This window comes from Enoplosus armatus, chromosome 11 (assembly GCF_043641665.1).
Source record: "Enoplosus armatus isolate fEnoArm2 chromosome 11, fEnoArm2.hap1, whole genome shotgun sequence".
Lineage (NCBI taxonomy): Eukaryota > Metazoa > Chordata > Actinopteri > Centrarchiformes > Enoplosidae > Enoplosus > Enoplosus armatus.
The window spans coordinates 22,641,276-22,660,975 of NC_092190.1; the positions used below are offsets into that span (position 1 = coordinate 22,641,276).

Consider the following 19,700-nt stretch of genomic DNA (forward strand, 5'->3'; position numbering starts at 1 on the left):
ACTTGTTGAAATTAAAGAACCCACGAACGTCCCCCACCGAAGTGGGAGAGAAGCAAGACAATGAAAGTGAAAAAAAGGGTTAAAATGACAGTTTTCAATGTTGTTGTGTTACTGTCGGGCACTTCAAGCCCTTGCCCTACTTCCCATATGGTCCTCCACACGCACGCCCTCCACTCTGCGAAACAGGCAAGCTGCGCCTGCTCGATAGCGCGCTCAGAAACATGGAGCGCGAGCAGCACTTCAGCCATGCTCAGAACCTCCAGTGCTAATGTGATGCATTCCTCCAGCCTCGTGCGTCTGCTGCTTCTGGGGCTCCACTGTGTGTTGAAATGTCTCAGATATATTATATCATACTGAAGAACACCCTAGAGACTCTGCACACTTGGATCAAACTGTTACTTTAATATTTATTTTAATTATTTACACTGCAACAAAATGTTTTGGCTCATTTAAGAGAGGTGGAAAAGTCGATCCCCAGTGTTCTCTGATTAATATACTGTACACACAGCACAGCGATGGTCTGCAAACTCCCCCTTACTTAACCAACACACGCCGTTGTGCAGCAGGAGATCGTTGTGCAAGACTAAGTCATTTCCTAAAACAGCTGGGCACTGCAGTTTTTAGGAGGCGTTACTTGGGCTATTTTTTTATTAGTCCAAAGTGACATAACATAAAAAGATGACATAAATTAGACTGACATGTGCCACAAAAGTGTGAAAGTGTGTTGTGTAAATGTGTGATTTGGACTATTTTCATCAGCGGATTGATACATATTTGGTGCTGAAGTGAGTATGTCAGGCAGCAGGATTGTGTACTTGTCATATAGTGCAACAGCGTGGCTCATTGATGTATTTGAATCATTTTTGACAACAAGGGACTACATCCTGGTCTACAATAGGAATAAGATATATCAAGGAGTGAGTACGACACAAAACCTGCTGCTTATGTTGAATTAGCAGGTAGAAATCAGTGGCTACGTTTGCTGCCGCTGAACCCTGTGACTTGTGAGGGTTTCTCAAATGCAATTGATACTGTAGAAGTTTCAGATTTAGAACTTTATGTTGGTCCTATACCTGTGCGCATAAGATGACCCCGTTTCTGTCTGAGATGAGTAATGAATCCATTGTTGCTCCACCTGTAGCAGACTGCTTTATCTCCCTGGGTTTGTTTGCAAAGATTACAATGCTCATACACCAACCTTGCAAGCCTTTTTATGCAACCAAAGGACATCTCCCACTCACACTTTCTCTTAATATTCAGTGTCCTGAATAACCGCTGAAGCACAGCATTCCTCCCTGCTTTTATATGACAGAAATGTCAAGTGGTCCCAGCTCCACACTCAAAGCTAGGTGATATATTATCTCTCAAATTCAGCCTTTGGGATATTTATTAGAATATTTTGCTCTGCCAGTTCGTCATGTAAATGTTGTTCCCATCCGCCAAAGTGCTCAGTAAAATATTGAATTGAGGCACAGCACTCCATTTCTTCACCTTGTTATTGTCAACAGATGAGCGACGCTGAAGTCAGTCAGGTTAAATAAGTTTAATATCCACAAGGCCAAAACCGCTTCAGATTGGAAATCAAGCTGAGTTGGTCCCTGGAGATATCAGGCTCAGCTTTATTTACAACATTTTTGAGTTGTTAATATGGGGGGATACTGTATGCACTTTACATAGTGACAAGCTTATATAGTTACAGTATAACACTCAGTGCTTGTATTCTGTGTCGTGTGCCAAGTAGTAGCAAGAAAGCTCTCCTGGTATAAAAGTCTATTTTTTTTGTTCCTTGCTGCAAAGTCGAACTTTAGTTTCATTGTTGTCATCATGTCTCAGCTGTACAGGTGAAGAGAACGATTAAGTTTCTTACATTGTGTCTTTCTTGGTGCTGCTCGGCCTGAGTTTGCATTGTCAGGAGAGGGATTTGGGGATGAGTAGTCTCGCATAGCCAGATCTATCTCCACCCTCCGGAAAAAGGTCTGGCTCAACCCATTATCTTTCTGGGATAGGGGAAAGAAACTGCTCTGGCTTGTTTGTGTTTCTTTAAACCAATCATAATCGTCTTGGGTGGCGTTAAGCCCAGGATGCAGCGACGGCGCCCTCGCAAAACGGTAAAACGCAGACAGCAGAAGGGGAGGAAATGCCGACTGAAATAGTCGGCCAATGGCAGACTTATCCCAACAGCCTACGTTCAGTGAGTCCGATTAGGGGATGAGCAGAGTCTTTTTGCAAGATACCCAGACACATGGACATCAACTGCAGTGAGGCCAGCTGTTCATAGCTCAGTACATCTCGATTCTATGTGACCAAGAACTGGATGACTGAGAATTACAGTATGCAGTTTATCACAAGTACATTAAGACAGAGGTTTCCAAACAGTGTGGCATGCCTCCTGTATGGCAGAGTTGGGGGGGGGGGGTGCCGAGGTTAGATATTACATGAGGTGAAAGGGACAGGTGTGCTAAAACTAACAGGAAGTTAGCTATTGTAGTGTGGCCCACTGATTTGGCCTGCTTACCAACAACGTCAGCAGCAGCAGCAGTGCCAGTGGCTCAGCTCATGAAGTTGAGGTATTTTAAAATCTTTGACAACAACCAATTGGATTTTGTTTAAGGGTGTGTCACAGTGTCAGACTTTGAAAACCCCTAGTTTGAGAAGACTGAAAATTGGAAAAATGTCCTCTGAAGACTGGGCTTGTTTTAACAAACCCTACAGCTCTGGTCAGAGGACTGGATACTCTGATTGGTTGGCTCGGCCATGCCGTAGGCAATAGTGTAGCATGTAGAGCTACTGCATGCTGTCAGACGCTCAAACCCTGCACCAGTGGAGATCTCAGGCTGACTTACAGACCAAAACGTAACTTATTTTGAAGCTCAAAAGGAGCCACGAGGGGATTCACTTCATGCCATTTCTTTTAACCCATCAATCTTTCTAGGCACTTGCCAGCTTTTGCACTTCTGTAGCACTCTTCCTCGTTATAATACGGAAGTTAGGTAGGTATTTGTATCTTCTGAATTTGGCATAGTTGGCGTTGAAAACTTCTGGGACAAAGTGCAGAGTCATTTGAAAAGTCTGCTCCTTTCCTGACTTTATAGTCCTTTGCTCATGAGGAAAATCCAAAAAGTCCACAATTTCTGAATGATTGGAGTTATGCATTTGCACATATATCATGTGTCATCTGTGGTGCTTTCTGGGTCAAAAAGGTGGTGGGGCAGACTTCTGCCAACTACGAGCAAATGGCAATAATACTTGGCAAATCGGGAATCAGCCCCACTTGCCATCAAATTTGTGCCATCTGCTTTCTTTGCCAAAAGCTTTGGGCATGGATTGTTTTTTTCCCGCACTAGGGGCACTTGGGATTGGGAGCGTGGTGCTGTACCCACATAGAGGCCCCTGGAGCCAAGCACCATTAAAACACCATTCAGTTAGTAACAGTTACACAGTGTAGGGGAAAAAAACTATTTTCTTAATCTGAGATGTGGTGAATAAAGAGCTGGAGAAGAGAGGGTTCTTACTGGTCTCCTGGGTGATGGAGTATGACAGCAAATACTCTTGACACTGACATGGCTGAGCACTATCCCAAGTGCGAGCTGTCACACTAGCACAAAGATCGAAAGATAAAAAGGACTAAAAAGTGTGTGTGCTGTATGACTTAGGATTGATTATGCAGCATAATCATTTTCACTGTTCTTAAGAACTTTGGAACTGCAAGAAAATGTACCACTGCTCGAATAAAGAAGAACATGCCAGCAAATGGACACACAGTGGGGTTCATGAAATCTGGCAGCTGATCAACGCATACATTTACAATGGTCCATTGCCAAACTAATAAGAATGAATCACAAGAGTTTAGGCTTGTTGCAAGGGTTGAACACGGGGAATTTAGATCCCGGTATGTCAAAGGGATTCTTGAAAAATCTGCTTTGGTTTCCAGGGAAAAATACCTGCAGGAACCTGTGATTTTTCCACGTATGTTCTAGCGTGTCTGTGTGCACTTGTGTGTTTGTGTAATGAAGGGTAGCTATAGCGCAGCCTTGAAATGCCGGAATTACAATAAAATGATATATAATGTAAAGTGCAAAGTTACACTTCATTAGCCCTGCTTGGGATTGTCATGCACTGTGTAGAGACAGTCCTGGACGGTTCCATAGGAAAGCGCCATATATTACCACATAATCAAATGAATATAACAAAATAACTTGAGAAAACATTGTCTGATTAATTATCTATAGTTATGCATTTAAAATGTTGTGGTTCTAAAAAAAGAAATGTTGCTTTGTGTGTGGCACAGCTAACTGGTCTCACACGCTATCGCTGCTATAAAAAAAAACAGAGCTGAAACCTTGGAAACCCGCAGCTTTCAAGCTCTCCACCTGAAGGACATACAGGAAGTCATAGTGTGATAAACACTAGCTGCTGTTTCATGTTTCTGATGTATGTTGCTTCTGTGACAGAGTGGAGTCATACAAAGGTGACCTTTGTTTGAAGTTTGTTCATTTTCTGTGTTCAGGCTGGTTTGGTTCCTTAGGTCTGTGTTATCCACAGCGTACCACGTGTATTGATCTGCAAACTGCCACTAGTGATTAGACAAAGTGTTTGACTGTCACACAGTAGGGACGAAGGCTTTCAGGGGGAGATTATGACATGAGATCAGCTGCTCTATAACACAGTACGCTTTGTGGCCTGTTTTCTGTGCAGTTCAATTTCTGCAACTGCGTATCATCAAAACAGCACCTGGCACAATGCTACAGACAGTCGAGTGCATTTCATTAGAAGTAAACTCACATGGCCCTGTCTCAAGGAGAGTGTCTGAAATGGCGGGTGCACTTCCGTTTCTTGAAAGTCGTAGAGGAAATGCTTTGCCTCTCTTGACAGGTTAGCAGCTGAGATGTAGCATCATTGTATGTGGTATCTATTGGATAGTGCTGCTTTGTAACCAAGAAGCCCTCTCGCAATGTGCTGACAAACAGTAAGGCATTTTTTTGTCTGAGGCAGCTTTTGCTTCAAATGCAACAGCAAACTGGCTCAACAGCCAGGTTTGGACTAGATAAGAAGATTAACACATGAAAATAAGGTATGCTGCTTTTCACAAACCTTTGGGGATAAATTGTTTCATTCAGTGCTTTTTTTGAAAACATTGTGTTTAATAAGGCATACTTAAAAATGGGCAGGTGCAAGTAAAAGGTGGCCTATTAATCAGCACCCACATCTCCAATTTGTTCAGTTGAAAAAAAGTGCTAATAAACTCACTAGACTCTGCCCGCCCAGCACCAAGCAGCACATAGACAAAGTTAGCGACTAGCTAGTGGGGAACTTAATGAGCCTGATAATAAGTCAGTTTTGTTTACAGCTTGTTTGAGTTGTCAAAAAATCTATTAATTCAGTTTTAAAATGGTCATGCCTACTTCAGTAGCCTCTGTCTTAACTGAGAGTGATGTCGACAGGTCAGTTGAATAATATTCCCAGCTAATTGGTCAGGCCAGTACAAGTTCAAATAAATTAATGTCATGACATTTTGTGCTTAGTCTATATATTTTAGGCATTTTTGCTTACTGATTAGTGTTAGCTTTCTTTTATCTAATCTAATAGAATTGAACTGAACTGAATTTGGTTTGTCTTTGGTTGGGAGCTGGATATTCAAAATGGGCTCCTCTATATTTTCGATGGATATCTTTAATGGAAATTTAAATGGATTTTAAAATGGATACACAGCAGTTTGAACAACTGCTCACAGCACATTTCACAGCAGGGGATGACTAGATTCACTGAACTCCAGCATATGAAAATGTACACTATCAGGAACATAACGGCCTGACGGCTTAGTGTATCATTGGAGGTCTATGAATAATGATCTGATGGAGAAATCACAATGGCAAATATTGTTCCCTGACCTGTAATGAGGGTTGCTCTAGTTAATGAAGCTAAACAAAACAGAGAAAGAACAGACCACACAAACAAAATGATGTTGAATCTAGACTGGAGGAAAAATACTTTTCTCTTGTGAGCAATCCAGAATTTTAATATCGAGAAGCCGTAGGGACTAGGTGTTAGGCTAAAGTTGTAGAGTAGGACTGAGGGGGGGGCGTAGAGTTGGCAAGGCTCCAGGATATTTATCTTTGAATCATCTTCCCAATGAAAAGACTTGGAAAGCAAATAGATCCATAAATACAGAAGGGTTTTCAGTAGCTTGGAGCTCTGTGAGCGAGGTAGATTTATTTATAACACTGCTCTGTCACTGCAAATGAAATAAGGCTGCATAATTGATGTCAGGAAGATAAAGAGTTTGAGATGCGTCCAAAAAATGGGCCCTGTCTTCAGAGGATTGTTCTGTTCTTTCATCAAGCTTTCATCAAGTTCAGCACAGTAAGAACAGCTACGACTCCACATCCCTCTGGGTTTCTTCCAAGAAGCAGGTTTACTGAATTAGGTGGAAAATGCTAAGTAATACCAAGGACAAGTGGATTTTTTTTTTAAAGTCATGTTCCAGATTTGAGGAGGTTCCAGGTTTTACTTTCCAGGTTAAACGTCACAAAGTAGGATAACATACATCTTTTTGGCAAAGAAAAGGAATATATTTGTTCATTCATAGCCCATGTAACATATTAAGGGTGAAACATTTCCTTATTTAGTCTGCTAACAATGCTTTATGGTCTTTTCCGTAATGTATCGCCTTCATCAAAGTTGCAAACCAAAATTAACCAACACTTTTCTAGATACATACAATTGGTCAATTTCGCAATTATTGTTATTAATTTAACACATACTGCATTGGTGTCTGTGGGACATCAAACAATGAAGAAGTAATGTCAATGGCTAGGTTTCCATCCAAATGAAACGCAAATTCTAAACGAATTTCGGGAATATCGGCAAATCACTACAGAAGAAGCTCAACAAGATTAATTAAATGAGCGCCTTGTTTGTTTCATGTGTTCATTTGAGGAACGTTACAGTCTCCTTATTGCTCCAAACAGATCTAATGTTTTCCAAAGGTTATTCAAACAAGACGCCCACAACCTCAGCAATGTTGACAAAAATAGAGAATGGCTTTGTGCAAATGTGGAGCTGTTAGTTAAGTTTTAGTCTATATCTCAGTCAAGACTACAGTTTCGGCCACAATATGTAAAATATGAACATGTCAGAAATTGTTCAGGTGACTAATCACACATGTCCCCCAAAACCTGCATGCTCATGTTATTTACATAATATTGTTTGCTGCCGCAGCTCCCTACGTTTAGGGAAAACACTATTGCAAGGAAGTTTGGGTCCTCCCAGTTGTAGTCTCTTAACACTACAGGACACTGCAGCCAAGCTTTATGATCCAGCAGTCAGTCTCCTCAATGATGTATCTATCATGCTTTCATAGCCAAGTATGATGTAAATGCTGAAAAACGTCTGTTTTTGGATTGGACTTTTCATTGGAGATGTGAGCAGTAAAATGTTTTGATTCCTCAAGATGTTCACAGGGTGTTGAAGGAGAACCTCTGTGGTCCCTTTCAGTTTCTTTCACCTGACATCGTACCTGAGGCATCCTGTTCAATAAATCCACACTGAGTGGTTTGATGGTAAGAAGACAAACATTTACATGACCTTCAAGTTTTAAAAGCACAGGCACTGAAACATGAACTGTGACTTTATTGGTGCAGAGGCTCAGTCATCCCCTCCTCGAGTGGCCAATGTCTTGTTGTCTTGTTCAAGGACGCTACGGCAGCTTGCTGCACTGGGGGAAGATACTTAATACCCCACAGACATAATCCCTTCCCCCCCCCACTTTCTTTCCTTTGTGTTGCTATTTTGGGGTATTATTTACACAATTCATTATTATTGACGTGATATTTTTCTCTTGTTGTGTAGGACATAGGATCTATTGGACCAGATAAAAACTGGAAGGGCATTGGCATCTCCCTGCTGGTTATCGTGGTGGTGCTTTCACTCATTGGACTGTCCATTGTTCTGCTGTCAAAAGGTCAATCACTTTCAACATGTTATTCCTGTGTTCAGCATCAGTTTTGTCAATATTACATCAGTATATTTTCACAGTTTGCCCGTCAGATTAAGTACAGGTACTAATACTATACTGTCACAATACTCTGTTAAATAAAAGGCAAGTAAGTAAAGGTATGTAGGTATAATCAGGAAAATGTATTGAAAGTATAAAAAGTGAAACTAAATGCAGAGACTCGGTGACTGTAAATATATATATATATATATATTATATCATTGTGTTATTCCTAATGCATTAATGTAAAAGCAGGATTTTGCTGTTGTAGTTTCATAATTTTCACCGATTGTGGTTTTTGTTAAACTAGCTGTATTTTGTTTTGACAGCTGATTAATTGTTGACAGTATATTAAATGTGTTTTGTTTTGTTTTTTTACTTTCCTGTAGATGATGGTGGTAAACTCTTCGGTTCACAGTTGACACTGGATGACCTCTTTCAGAGAAACTTCCAAATACATGACCCTGATGCAAAGTGGATCAGTGGTAAGTACATCAGAAACCAAAGTTCAAATAGCTGCAAATAGTTCTGAAATTATATATAAACTTTTCTGTTACATGCATTGAGCATGCTTTGACATGCAGTTTCCAGATTACATTCAGTCAGATACTCTGGTCATAGTAAAGAAAGCATGGTTAAAGTATGGTTGATATTGTTGATAGGTATGGACAAAGAGATACAACTGAAATGTTTTGGTCACTCTGTTTCACCCTCTCTTTTGTTTGTCCTAGTGGAGCAATGAAACAATTATACAAGCTCTCTGCTTATCAGACTGGTGTTTCTGTCACAGTAGAACATATCTAAAGATAGAAAATGACCTCATTGGTTGTGTTGAGAGTTATAAAACATGGGAGTTGTGATGCCGACCTTGTCACAAAGTGACATACAGCAATGACAAGGTAAAGAAAAAGTCCACAGTACAAACAAAAATACAGAACATAACAATTTAAGACTTTAAAGTGAGTCTGTGGCTACATGAGACTGAGACTAAATACTGTCTGAACCCACAACATTATGACACAACTGAGCCAAACTCGTACTGCTAATTTTGAGGCCCAAACTCGAAAACTGATGTTTTCTTTTCATTAGTTATTCCGTCTTCGAAGGAAACAATATATGATTGCTTTAGACAAACAGGAAGGCTTTTGAGCTAAACATCAGCTAACATCAGCATGCTAACATGGTCACAGTGACAATTTGAACAAGCTGATGTTTGGCAGTTGTAATGTTAACTACGTTCACCATCTTAGTTTAGCATGTTAGCATGCTAACATTTCCTAATTAGCACTGGCCATAAACCAAAGTATTGGACACATTTTATGTTGACTTGATAATGGTGCTGAAGGTATCACAGGTCATCATGTGGGGAGCAAATTTTATGACAATCCATCCAACAGTAGTTGAGCCATTTCACCAAGAAATGCAAATGCCAACCTTATGGTGGCACTAGAAAGGGGTCATCAAAGTCATTAGGACACATCATCTGGAAACCATGAATGTCCATCTTGTAGATAGATACTTCACTGGTTAAGTAAAAACATCCTGTAATGGTGCTGCTGGATAAAAGTCAGTAGGATCCATCCTCTGGGGAACATGAATGTCAAAATGTCATGGCAATCCATCCAATAGTTATTTGAATATTTCATTCTGGACAAAAGTAATGGACCAACCAACCAACTGACAGAATTGAACAGATGAATGTGGCTCGTAAATGTGAATATGAATTTAGGTAACGTTGAACTTTGGATTATAAATGCATGAAAGCTTTTGGTCTGAAATGAGAGTTCTCCCACATGAAAAATGACTATCTTGTCCTACAGTCATAGAGTCATAAACAACACAAGCAACTCTTAAATTACATTTATACATAATTAAATATATATATTACTAAATTGTTTTCCCTAATTACACTGTGATAAAAGCCAGCCACTAGAGACCAGGGTTCACATCCTGGTCTCTAGTGGCTAGCTTAGGCAACAAACACTTTGTTTAGGTCAGGGAAGGATCATGGTTTGGATTAAATGTTAACAAGTCAATGCAGACTGTATAAAACCAAGACCCTGACCCTTTGCCATGTTAATGAATGCTGCTTGACTCTGTTTCTGATCAGGGCAGGACATATTAAGCTCAAAGGGTCAGATGTCTGTCTGTCTGATGACAGATGACGGGGCAGTGTGTATCCATGTTGGATCACAGTCAACAATTGGAAATGAAACCCTGAAGGGATGTTTTCTTTGTTTCCCTTGAGAAGCTCATCCAAGAGACTCTTTTCCTGCAGACACCATGAATAACACATTAATTACCACTTTTCATAAGGACATAGTCCTCCTCTTTTATGGCTCTCTGGTGAATGGTTGAAGTAGAGCTGTTAGTATTGGTACTGTCAAGCTGTCTGAACCTTCCTTCTTCTGAAAGCCCGTCCTTGCAAATCTACCTACTCCTCTCAAATGCTGCCAGTCTCACATACACTGGAGCAAAAGTCCTTGAGTGATCTTAGGAAAGTTATTTTATTGTACAATAGTTGGCAAAAGGTTTGCTTCAAAAATAAAAAAACTCTTCTCAAGTTATTCTTGAAATATATGAAGGGCAATGAAAACTCAATGACTCGTTCAGCACAACAGAGAATACTGTCAGTAAAAGTTGCCTTGACCCGTTGTTATTGGTATGGGAATGGTTATATATTTCTTTTACAGTTCAAATTAATTCAATTCACTGTAATATCTAATCTTTAGCTGCTAAATGCTCCATTATGTTCACCAGATAGTTGCTAACTTTGTTTGTCTGCTGTTGCTGGTGCTGGGCTAAAAGAAGCTGAAAGCTGAAGCAGGGAAGAGGCCATTAAAGTACAATGTGAAAACAAATCACACTTTCTTGGTCATATATTCAAATCTGCCTTGTTTCAAAATGATCACTTGTTTCATGAAAAATCTCTATTTATTGTTTTAACAAGGCTGAAATAAGCTGACATAGCTCAGTTGGGAGAGCGTTAGACTGAAGATCTAAAGGTCCCTGGTTCGATCCCGGGTTTCGGCAGCAGGTGGTACTTCTTCAATATGTGCATGCAGCCTGTTACAGATGCCCCTGTCTCTTTTCTCCTTTATTCCTTTTATTTAACTCAGTACTTTTTAAAGTACTGACTTTTGAAGTTGCGAGAGTTCTGGTACTTTTCAGTCTGGAATTACTTTCATTCAAACATCGAACTTCTGGGCCGCATTGTTTACTCCAGAGATCAGCTGATCGCTCTGAAGCCGGCCGGCTTGGAGACCAGATCATACCCCCTCTGGGTAGGTCAGACCACAACCTAGTGCACCTCAACCCCTGTTATGTGCCTCTGGTGAAGCCTGCAACCACGAGGACAGTGAGGAGATGGTCAGAGGAGGCTTATGAGACACTTCAGGGATGTTTTGAGGTGACTGACTGGCAGGCGCTCTGTGAGCCGCATGGAGAGGACATTGATGGGCTCACAGAGTGCATCACGGACTACATCAACTTCTGTGTGGACTCCACTTTCCCAGCAAGGACTGTCCATTGTTATTCTAACAACAAGCCATGGGTGACAAAGGACATCAAGGCCATACTGAACAAAAAGAAGAGGGCCTTCAGATCTGGCAACAGAGACGAGGTGAGAACGATCCAGAGGGAACTGAAGGTGAAGATCAGGGAGGCCAAGGAGAAGTACAGGAGGAAGCTGGAGTGGAAACTACCTGACTGGCAGACCACAGTATGTGCGCTTACAACACTGTGTGTCAGACAGAGTGGTCAGCAACACCGGGGCCCCGCAGGGGACTGTCCTCCCTCCCTCCCTCCCTCTTCACCGTCTACACCACGGACTTCAGCTACTGCACAGAGACCTGCCATCTTCAGAAGGTTTCTGATGACTCAGCAATAGTTGGATGTATCAGCAAAGGTGATGAGGAGGAGTACAGGGCTGCTGTGGAGAACTTTGTCACATGGTGCGAGCAGAACCACCTGCAGCTCAACGTGACAAAGACAAAGGAGCTGACTGTGGATCTGAGGAGGACCAAGGTGCCGATGACCCCTGTTTCCATCCAGGAGGTCAGTGTGGACATTGTAGAGGATTACAAGGACCTGGGAGTCCACATTGACAATAAACTGGACTGGGTAAAGAACACGAATGCCCTCTACAGGAAGGGCCAGAGCCGTCTCTATTTTCTGAGGCGGCTGAGGTCCTTCAACATCTGCCGGACTATGCTGAGGATGTTTTATGAGTCTGTGGTGGCCAGTGCTATCCTCTATGCTGTTGCATGCTGGGGCAGCAGGCTGAGGGTGGCGGACTCCAACAGACTCAATAAACTGATCCACAAGGCCAGTGACGTTGTGGGGGTGGAGCTGGACTCTCTGACGGTGGTGTCAGAGAGGAGGATGCTGTCCAAGCTGCGGGTCATCTTGGACAACGTCTCACATCCTCTCCATGACGTACTGGTCGGACACAAGAGCAGCTTCAGTGGGAGACTCATTCCTCCCAAATGTACAACAGAGAGACACAGGAGATCATTCAGACACTCAGGAAGAGACTGGAAATCTGGACCTGCTTCTAGTGCAACACACACATACATACATACATATATATAGACATACATATACATTGCTGTTGTATATGTTTTTTACTTTTATTTTTCACTTAAATATTGTAAATGTGTATATTTTTATTTCTCTTATTTCTCATTCTTATATTTTATACATACTTTTATTTCTAAATTCATGCTGCTTTCTACTCTTGAATGGGAGCACCAGTACTGTACAATTCCCCCCGGGGGATCAATAAAGTATTTCTGTTTCTAATTCTGAAAACATGACTGGGACTATGCTGTAGATTACATTTGTTCAGATCGACCTTTAAAATTTAAAACAACATCCTGCGTTTCTATCAAACACATTTTGACAAAATGTTGATGTATTAGACCTAATTTTGACTATCTGCTCAATTAGTGGCTCTTTGTGTGTTTGAGAGAGGCCCCTGGCTTAATGAAGGCTCTTAAAGTGCATTTGAACACCTGCTTCCTCACCACAGACGACACCTCAGCCCTCTCCATGGACCGCAGTGCCATTTATGTATTAATGCCAGCCCCACAACAGCTGCTCCACAATAAAATGCTAAGTCAATCCAGTGTCCAGGCTCCAAAAGAATCCTGTTACTGATTTGCTGCTGTCACATAAGGGTGCATAATGACAATATATAGGAGGAAGACGAACAAAAAAACAAATGAAAACATTACCATAAAATGTGAAAATGGAATGACGAACATAAAACTGACCATCAGGGTCAGTTTTCAGCTGCCTCACCATGTTCTTGAAACACACGATAATCACTTGGCCACGGGCTCCTCTTTAAGAGCCTGGCTGCCCTTTGAGCCTCTGCTCACTCATTACTGGGTCTGTTTGGATCTCAAAGGTGCAACAAGTCAAACTTGTATTGCTCCGAAGCGCAAAATAATCATATTTTATCTGTTGACAGGGCTATTGTTCAATACAATGACTCAGCAGGACACAGCTGGCCTCCAAACCTCACAGTACTCAGTTTTTGAAACATGCCACCAACCAACTGGTGTTTTTCCACAGCTTACCTGACAGCGTTATTATTCCAGTGTGTTTCAGCCGTAATACACAGTATCAGCTACAATAATGGGTACATACAGGGTGAGAGGAGTGCATCCATGTTGCCAAAGCAGAGGTGGAATTATATTTTTTTTGTACTTTTAAAGTGCATTCTAGAAAGCATTAATTTTTCTTTCACTTAAAGCTGCACTAATCAGAGTTATTTATATTAACAATCAATATGTGTGATGTGAAAGGCGTCACTTTAGTCTATTTTGGATCATATCGCCATCATTAACCTTGTCTTTGGCAGCCGTTTCCCTCAAAGCGCTCTGATGAACCTACTGTACACTACCTGCCCAGCACCGAGCAGCAGACAGACAAAGTTAGTGACTAGCTGGTGAACATAGTGCAGCATTCAGCAGCTACAGAGCCAGAGACTTCTCTCAGATATCAGTGGAGACCAAAACAGAGCTAAAACTTAATAATCGTAGTGATGACATCGACTAGCTGGTAGGCACATGTTCTCTCAGGGTTCTTACAATCCTACAATTCTCACCGTGAAACTCAATAGCATCTTTTTATTAGCTTCTGCCTGCCTGGTACTTGCCCATGTCTTTCAAACTCCATGGGCCCAGTTTGTAACACAAGCTTTACCTTAAAGATTTGTTGTCACCAAACCCAAACTGAGATAACCCTAATGACATCATCTGGGGTTATGGCCCTCCAGAACCACAGAAGACATTATGCATTATACTGTTTCCACAGGCTGGATAGTGTTCCCTATGACACATAAACTGATCCTCGTGTGAAATATTGAAGTGCAACATTAGGGTAAAACGCCCACTTATTTAATGCCTTAACATTAAAAATCACTATGCATCCTGAACCCACAATGTCAACAATGAAAACCGTGTCTGGTGTTTTAACTGATACTTCATTGTCAAACTTGGCTATTTTCTTCACACCCCAATATCAAGTTCAATGGCTAGAGGTGTGTAATTTATCAGTTGGGTAACAGTGCCAACAGCGGCACAACGGGGGATTTCCTTTAATTCTTGGCCCTACAAAACAGTGGCAAGTCATTTAAAATCTGGGACACCTTTAATCACAGCTGAGATTGCGTGTCACCTTTATCCTGTGAGCCTTTATTGATGGAACTGTTGTCAACTCAGGAGGACAGTGGCCCCATTTTCCAATTACTTGTGCTGTTTTATATAACCATTGATTTGATACATGCACGGCATATAAAATATGCAGAAAGGACTGAGGTTTGTTGTACCGTGGGTGAGGGTTTCTGAATGACAAGAGCCCTTTTGAGGATTTCCTCGCGAGTTGAACACAAGCAATCCATCTGTCTTTCATATTTATTTTCCTGTCATTACACTCAAAGTGTTTTGAGTGTTTGCTACTCTATAGCACTCCTTGCCTGAGATTGATGCCTCAGAGCTTATTCATTGACATTTACATGAGATGGGGACCTTGAAATGATTTAGGCCTGTCAAATGCATTAATAGAATTCAGGCCTCCCTGGACTGCAGTTTTGGTTTGGGATTATACTGGAGTTATTGCAGACACTCCTGTCATTGTTTCCATTGTTGAAAGTTAAAGTGTAATCTCATTGAGCTGGGTTGTCTTAGACAGAACCTCCTAAATGAGCCGTTGCTGTTGTTGTTTTCCTCTCTTGTCAAAAGCTGTTCTCAGGGGCGCCTATCCGTCACCTAATCACTTTCTTACATGTTGTGTCCTGAGTCATTTTGGACCTATTTAACCCCTCCCAAATATCTTCGATGTAGGCTGTCGATATGATCAGCAGAGGGATTCCTTTTGGCCGACTTGTTTCCCTACGGAGGGACCGATGATACTCAACATCCCTAAGAATCACGTTCATGCTGGTGATTCTGGGTGCAACATTTACATGCCAACACCCAAGTGCCCGTGCAGAAAGTAGTGTTCCCCTTTGTGTAGCGACTCAGAAAGTGAGGTTGTAGAAGTTGGTGGAAGGGTTGAGTAACACCTCCAGCTGTCCTGCTGGACGCAGTATTCTGACATTCTAACATTGCTGTTTAGTTACCTTTACCGTACTCTAGTTGTCATGCACAGATAGTGTAGAAATACACATATATATGTATAAAACAAGGGATGACAGTGCTGTTAACAGCAGCAGTGTGTTAACATGTGCTAATTACTGCTAAACCCAAAGCCCAGCTGAGGCTAATGGGAATGTCATTAGTTTTGCAGGTGTTTGGTTATAAAACAATGGGTCAGTTGACATTTTGACCTGATGATGGAGCTAGATGAGAAATAAAGGCATCATCAAAGAGAGTACACTTCATCCTGAGGGGGACATGAATGTGACTACCAAATGTCATGACAATCCATCCAATAGTTGTGGAGACATTTCACTCACAACCGCAAATGTCAACCTGCTCGACCCACCGTGAAGTCAGGGGATCACCACAGTCAGTAGGGTTCATCATCTAGGAACCATGTGTGTACAAAATGAATAACCATTCAAATATGTTGTCATTGAACACAATCGGGAGTTTGAAAACATTGGATGATAGCAGTGCTACCGTGGTAATGTTTGGATATTTAATCCCGCTGCTAAAACTGATCTGAACACTGCTCGCTGCTCAACTTTCAAACCACAAACAGACGACCAAGAAGCCTAAAGCATCTATACAAATCTATACACACTGTAAGTACACATGATGTATTGAATTAGCACAAAACACATCAGTATTTATTCTGACTGCCGCCTGACATGGACACTAGCAATGGTAGGGGATTTTCAATTATATGCTAATTACATCCAGTGGCCACATAAATAATGCAAACTTTGAGCACCACTTGACAGCAAATCCATGTGGCTGAGGTTGCCACGGCAACGCATGCTCTTGTGTATGGTTTAAAGTTGACGGAGGTGACTGCAGTCCCTTATCATGTGTGGAGACGGCCTTACTGCTACTTCTCTTGTCAGCGAATCCCAGTTTTCCAGCAGACTGAATTATGTTTTGCAGGTTTAGAAATTGGTGAGGAAAAAAAAGGAAGCCCATTTGTAAACTTCGACCTGCTCTGACATCCAGAAACACGACTTTTACCAATTTACTCTGGAATTTGAAGCCAAGTCTCTATGTGGAACCTCAAATGTGGAAAGCTGGTTACCTCGTACCAGTTGTTTCCGTCCGTTAGCTGAGTTGCTTAATCAAACCCTTTCAACGCATTTCTTAAAAGAAAAGAAAATGACATGCAACACTTTGAGCATGCCTGTTTCTGTCTGTAGATGATGAAATCATCTTTCGGAGCTGGGATGGAGACATTTTGAAAGTCAAGACAGACAGCAACGAGACGGAGCTCCTGCTGAAAAACACAACATTTGTAAGTGTCAGCTACCGTCTTTCTTCAAACGTGTGAATTCTTCCAGTGCTTTTAGATAATGTCACTCACTTCCATTGGTGTTCACAAAGCTGTACACAGTGTCAACAAAAAAATATAAAATATATATTTTAAAGAATATTGCATGGCTTAATGAATTATGTCACATTCTTTTTAATCCCTGGAGAATTTTAGTTTCAATTTTAGTTTCATTTTATGAGCATCATGACTCATTGTTGCTGTGGCAACCCACACACTATGCCCTCAGCAGGTATTCTGACACTGCTTTTTACACTGATCTCACTTTGTCAGAATGTTTCTGGGGGTTGCATCAAGACCACGACTGTTTGACAAGTGCATCTGTGAAGTATTATTAGTTTTAGAACGTTGAATGTAAAAAATGGTTTGTCGTGAGATAAAGATCTCATCCATGTCTTGTTCTACCCACAGGCAACTTTTAAGGCCTCAAAGTTTGCAGTTTCTCCAGATCTGAACTTTGTTCTTCTGGGATATGATGTCAAGCAGGTGAGAACCTCTTAATATTCTGGTTGCATAGATTCTGACCCTGGTGTTTGGCCCGGGCTGCTGATACTGGAGGTTTACATTTGAGACCAGCATGGAGTTATCAGTGAGTTAAAGGCAACATCGATCCCGCACGAGGGCTCACGTTTCAGAAAATATTTATTTGCGAGAAACAGGAGCAGTTCACAAACACATGCTACAATAACCTTGTGGGCTATGAAATATGCAAGTATTAATATGTGTTAAAACATAACTATAAAACGTGTTAAGACTTTGCACTTGAACTGCTTTGGCCTCAGTTTTTCCATGGGATATTGTAAGTGTCTGTCTCTGTGTTTCAATGAAAAGGAATGTTTTTACTCTTGATAGCGTCTGTATTGTAGTCAGTCAGTGACGGAGGTTCACATGTCGCTGTTTGTGCCGAGTGATACTCTACTTTTCAGAACTTCTACCGTGGGCCAGGGGTTAGCCTACGGGGCAATCTAAACAGAAAGCTTTGTTGACATCTGTCACGCCTCCGTTTCACAGAAAAGATGCACTTCCACTTTAACAACTCTGAGACACGCACATGTGACGTGTGTCACTATGCAAACCCCTGCTATCTTTATTCTTCCAGACGTAATGATCGATCACTGCCCCCAGTTTCACTATGAGCTTTCAAATATGTTTCGCATATTTACCCCCGTCCGCAACGGTGAGCGAGGAAAATAAAATCCGTGCAACAGTGCGAATCATTGATGCGTTAAATTGGACCATTTCTGGACAACAGCGGTGCTCTAAAGAGTAAATAAATACATCCAGCTTTGGATACATACACAGTACTTGTTAGTAGGAGCAATCTATTGCTGGTTGTGGTCTTTTAATGCAACTTAAAGAAAAACATAGACTATCACCATGTCCTTTACTAAACACCAGCCAGCTGTGCTGTTCAGCATATTTAAATAAGGATCAGTGATGACACATGCCATCTTGTGTGAAATACATTTTAATTGATTCTGTTCACTTTGATTAGTATTTTCATCAGTAGCCCATATTTTCTGAACCACCACACCCCTTTCAACTGCTGATATTCACAGTTCTCGTGGTATTTGTTGAAAAGAATACAATGAGTGTAACATTGGATTTGGTTTTTCATAATGTGTGTTTGGCATGGTGGAAATTTCCGTCAGTACGTCAGTAATAATGCATCTACTGTATACAGTGTACCTAGAATAGCACAATGTCTGCTTGCCAGTATGGCAGCTGTTAGAGGTTGTGACATCGACTGCAGGACACATTGACCTTGACCTTTTGCTTGTCTGGTAAGCATTTATTTTCTCTCTCATTTCTACTCCTAAAGCATTCATTGTGTTTTGAACTCTACTACCTTCCATTGCTTCTAGACATACTTGTCTTCACAATGCCTTTTTGTTGTATCTGAGTATAAAACATAGAAGAGAAATAATCCAAAAATACACTAGTCTGTTGAGTATGATGATGATGTTGTTGTTGTGGTTGTGCAAGTTGTTTTATCTGTATGTCCTCGTGCTGGTGAATCTTCTGTGAGGAAAGATCATGCTGTTGAAACAAGGGTTTTTGTCCATATGTAGAGGAACAACATTTACTGCATTACACTCATTCTGTCAGGAATAAGCAGACGTATGTGGACCAGGAAGTGGACAGTGAAAGAGTCTTATTAAGACCACGTTTGTCTGCTTTACCTGGTTGTTCACATTCACTTCTGCGCCTGTATTTATAATTAATTTCCTGCAAAATCGCATGCTAACATATTGCGTACTACGTACTCACTCGGTATGTACTGCGTATTAAATTAACGCTTAAGTATGCCATTACCAGCAGACTGTTCACACTGAAGTACTGAAGCAACACGCCAGTGTAAATCAACATAACCTCTTCCACTAAATTTAACAGAGTCCAGTATAATTTTAAGGCAAATTATATTTAAATTGTATAATAGAATTATTATTAAATATTTGAAGGTTCAATATTTTTTCTACAATACATTACTAACCTCCTGGGTCCTGCGTAGCTTCTGTTTTACGTTCACTCTCCATCCTTTGTTATTATTTTACCATCCTAACACAGTCTGAAGAGACGCAATGCATCTTGGGGCAGTTGAGTATGTCCAGTAAGATCATGTCGCATACTCGGAAATTCTTGTAAATCTAGAATGAATTCAGGTATTTCTCACATACTATCTGGATGAAACGCAGTACATACTCAATTTTACGTCATGCGTGGTATGAATAGT

General features: G+C 41.1%; 1 protein-coding gene and 1 non-coding gene across 2 annotated transcripts in view; both read left to right on the plus strand.

Annotated features, from left to right (window-relative positions):
• LOC139292693 (inactive dipeptidyl peptidase 10-like) overlaps nt 1-19,700 on the plus strand; it is a 107,184-nt gene that overhangs the window by 60,666 nt on the left and 26,818 nt on the right. The window contains exons 2-5 of the mRNA XM_070915056.1: nt 7,849-7,960; nt 8,383-8,478; nt 16,836-16,930; nt 17,378-17,452. Of these exons, the coding sequence (XP_070771157.1) occupies nt 7,849-7,960; nt 8,383-8,478; nt 16,836-16,930; nt 17,378-17,452 (378 nt within the window). The remainder of the gene's footprint in view (nt 1-7,848; nt 7,961-8,382; nt 8,479-16,835; nt 16,931-17,377; nt 17,453-19,700) is intronic.
• Nucleotides 10,954-11,026, plus strand: trnaf-gaa (transfer RNA phenylalanine (anticodon GAA)). Its single transcript has one exon. It is a non-coding gene; the product is annotated as a tRNA-Phe (tRNA).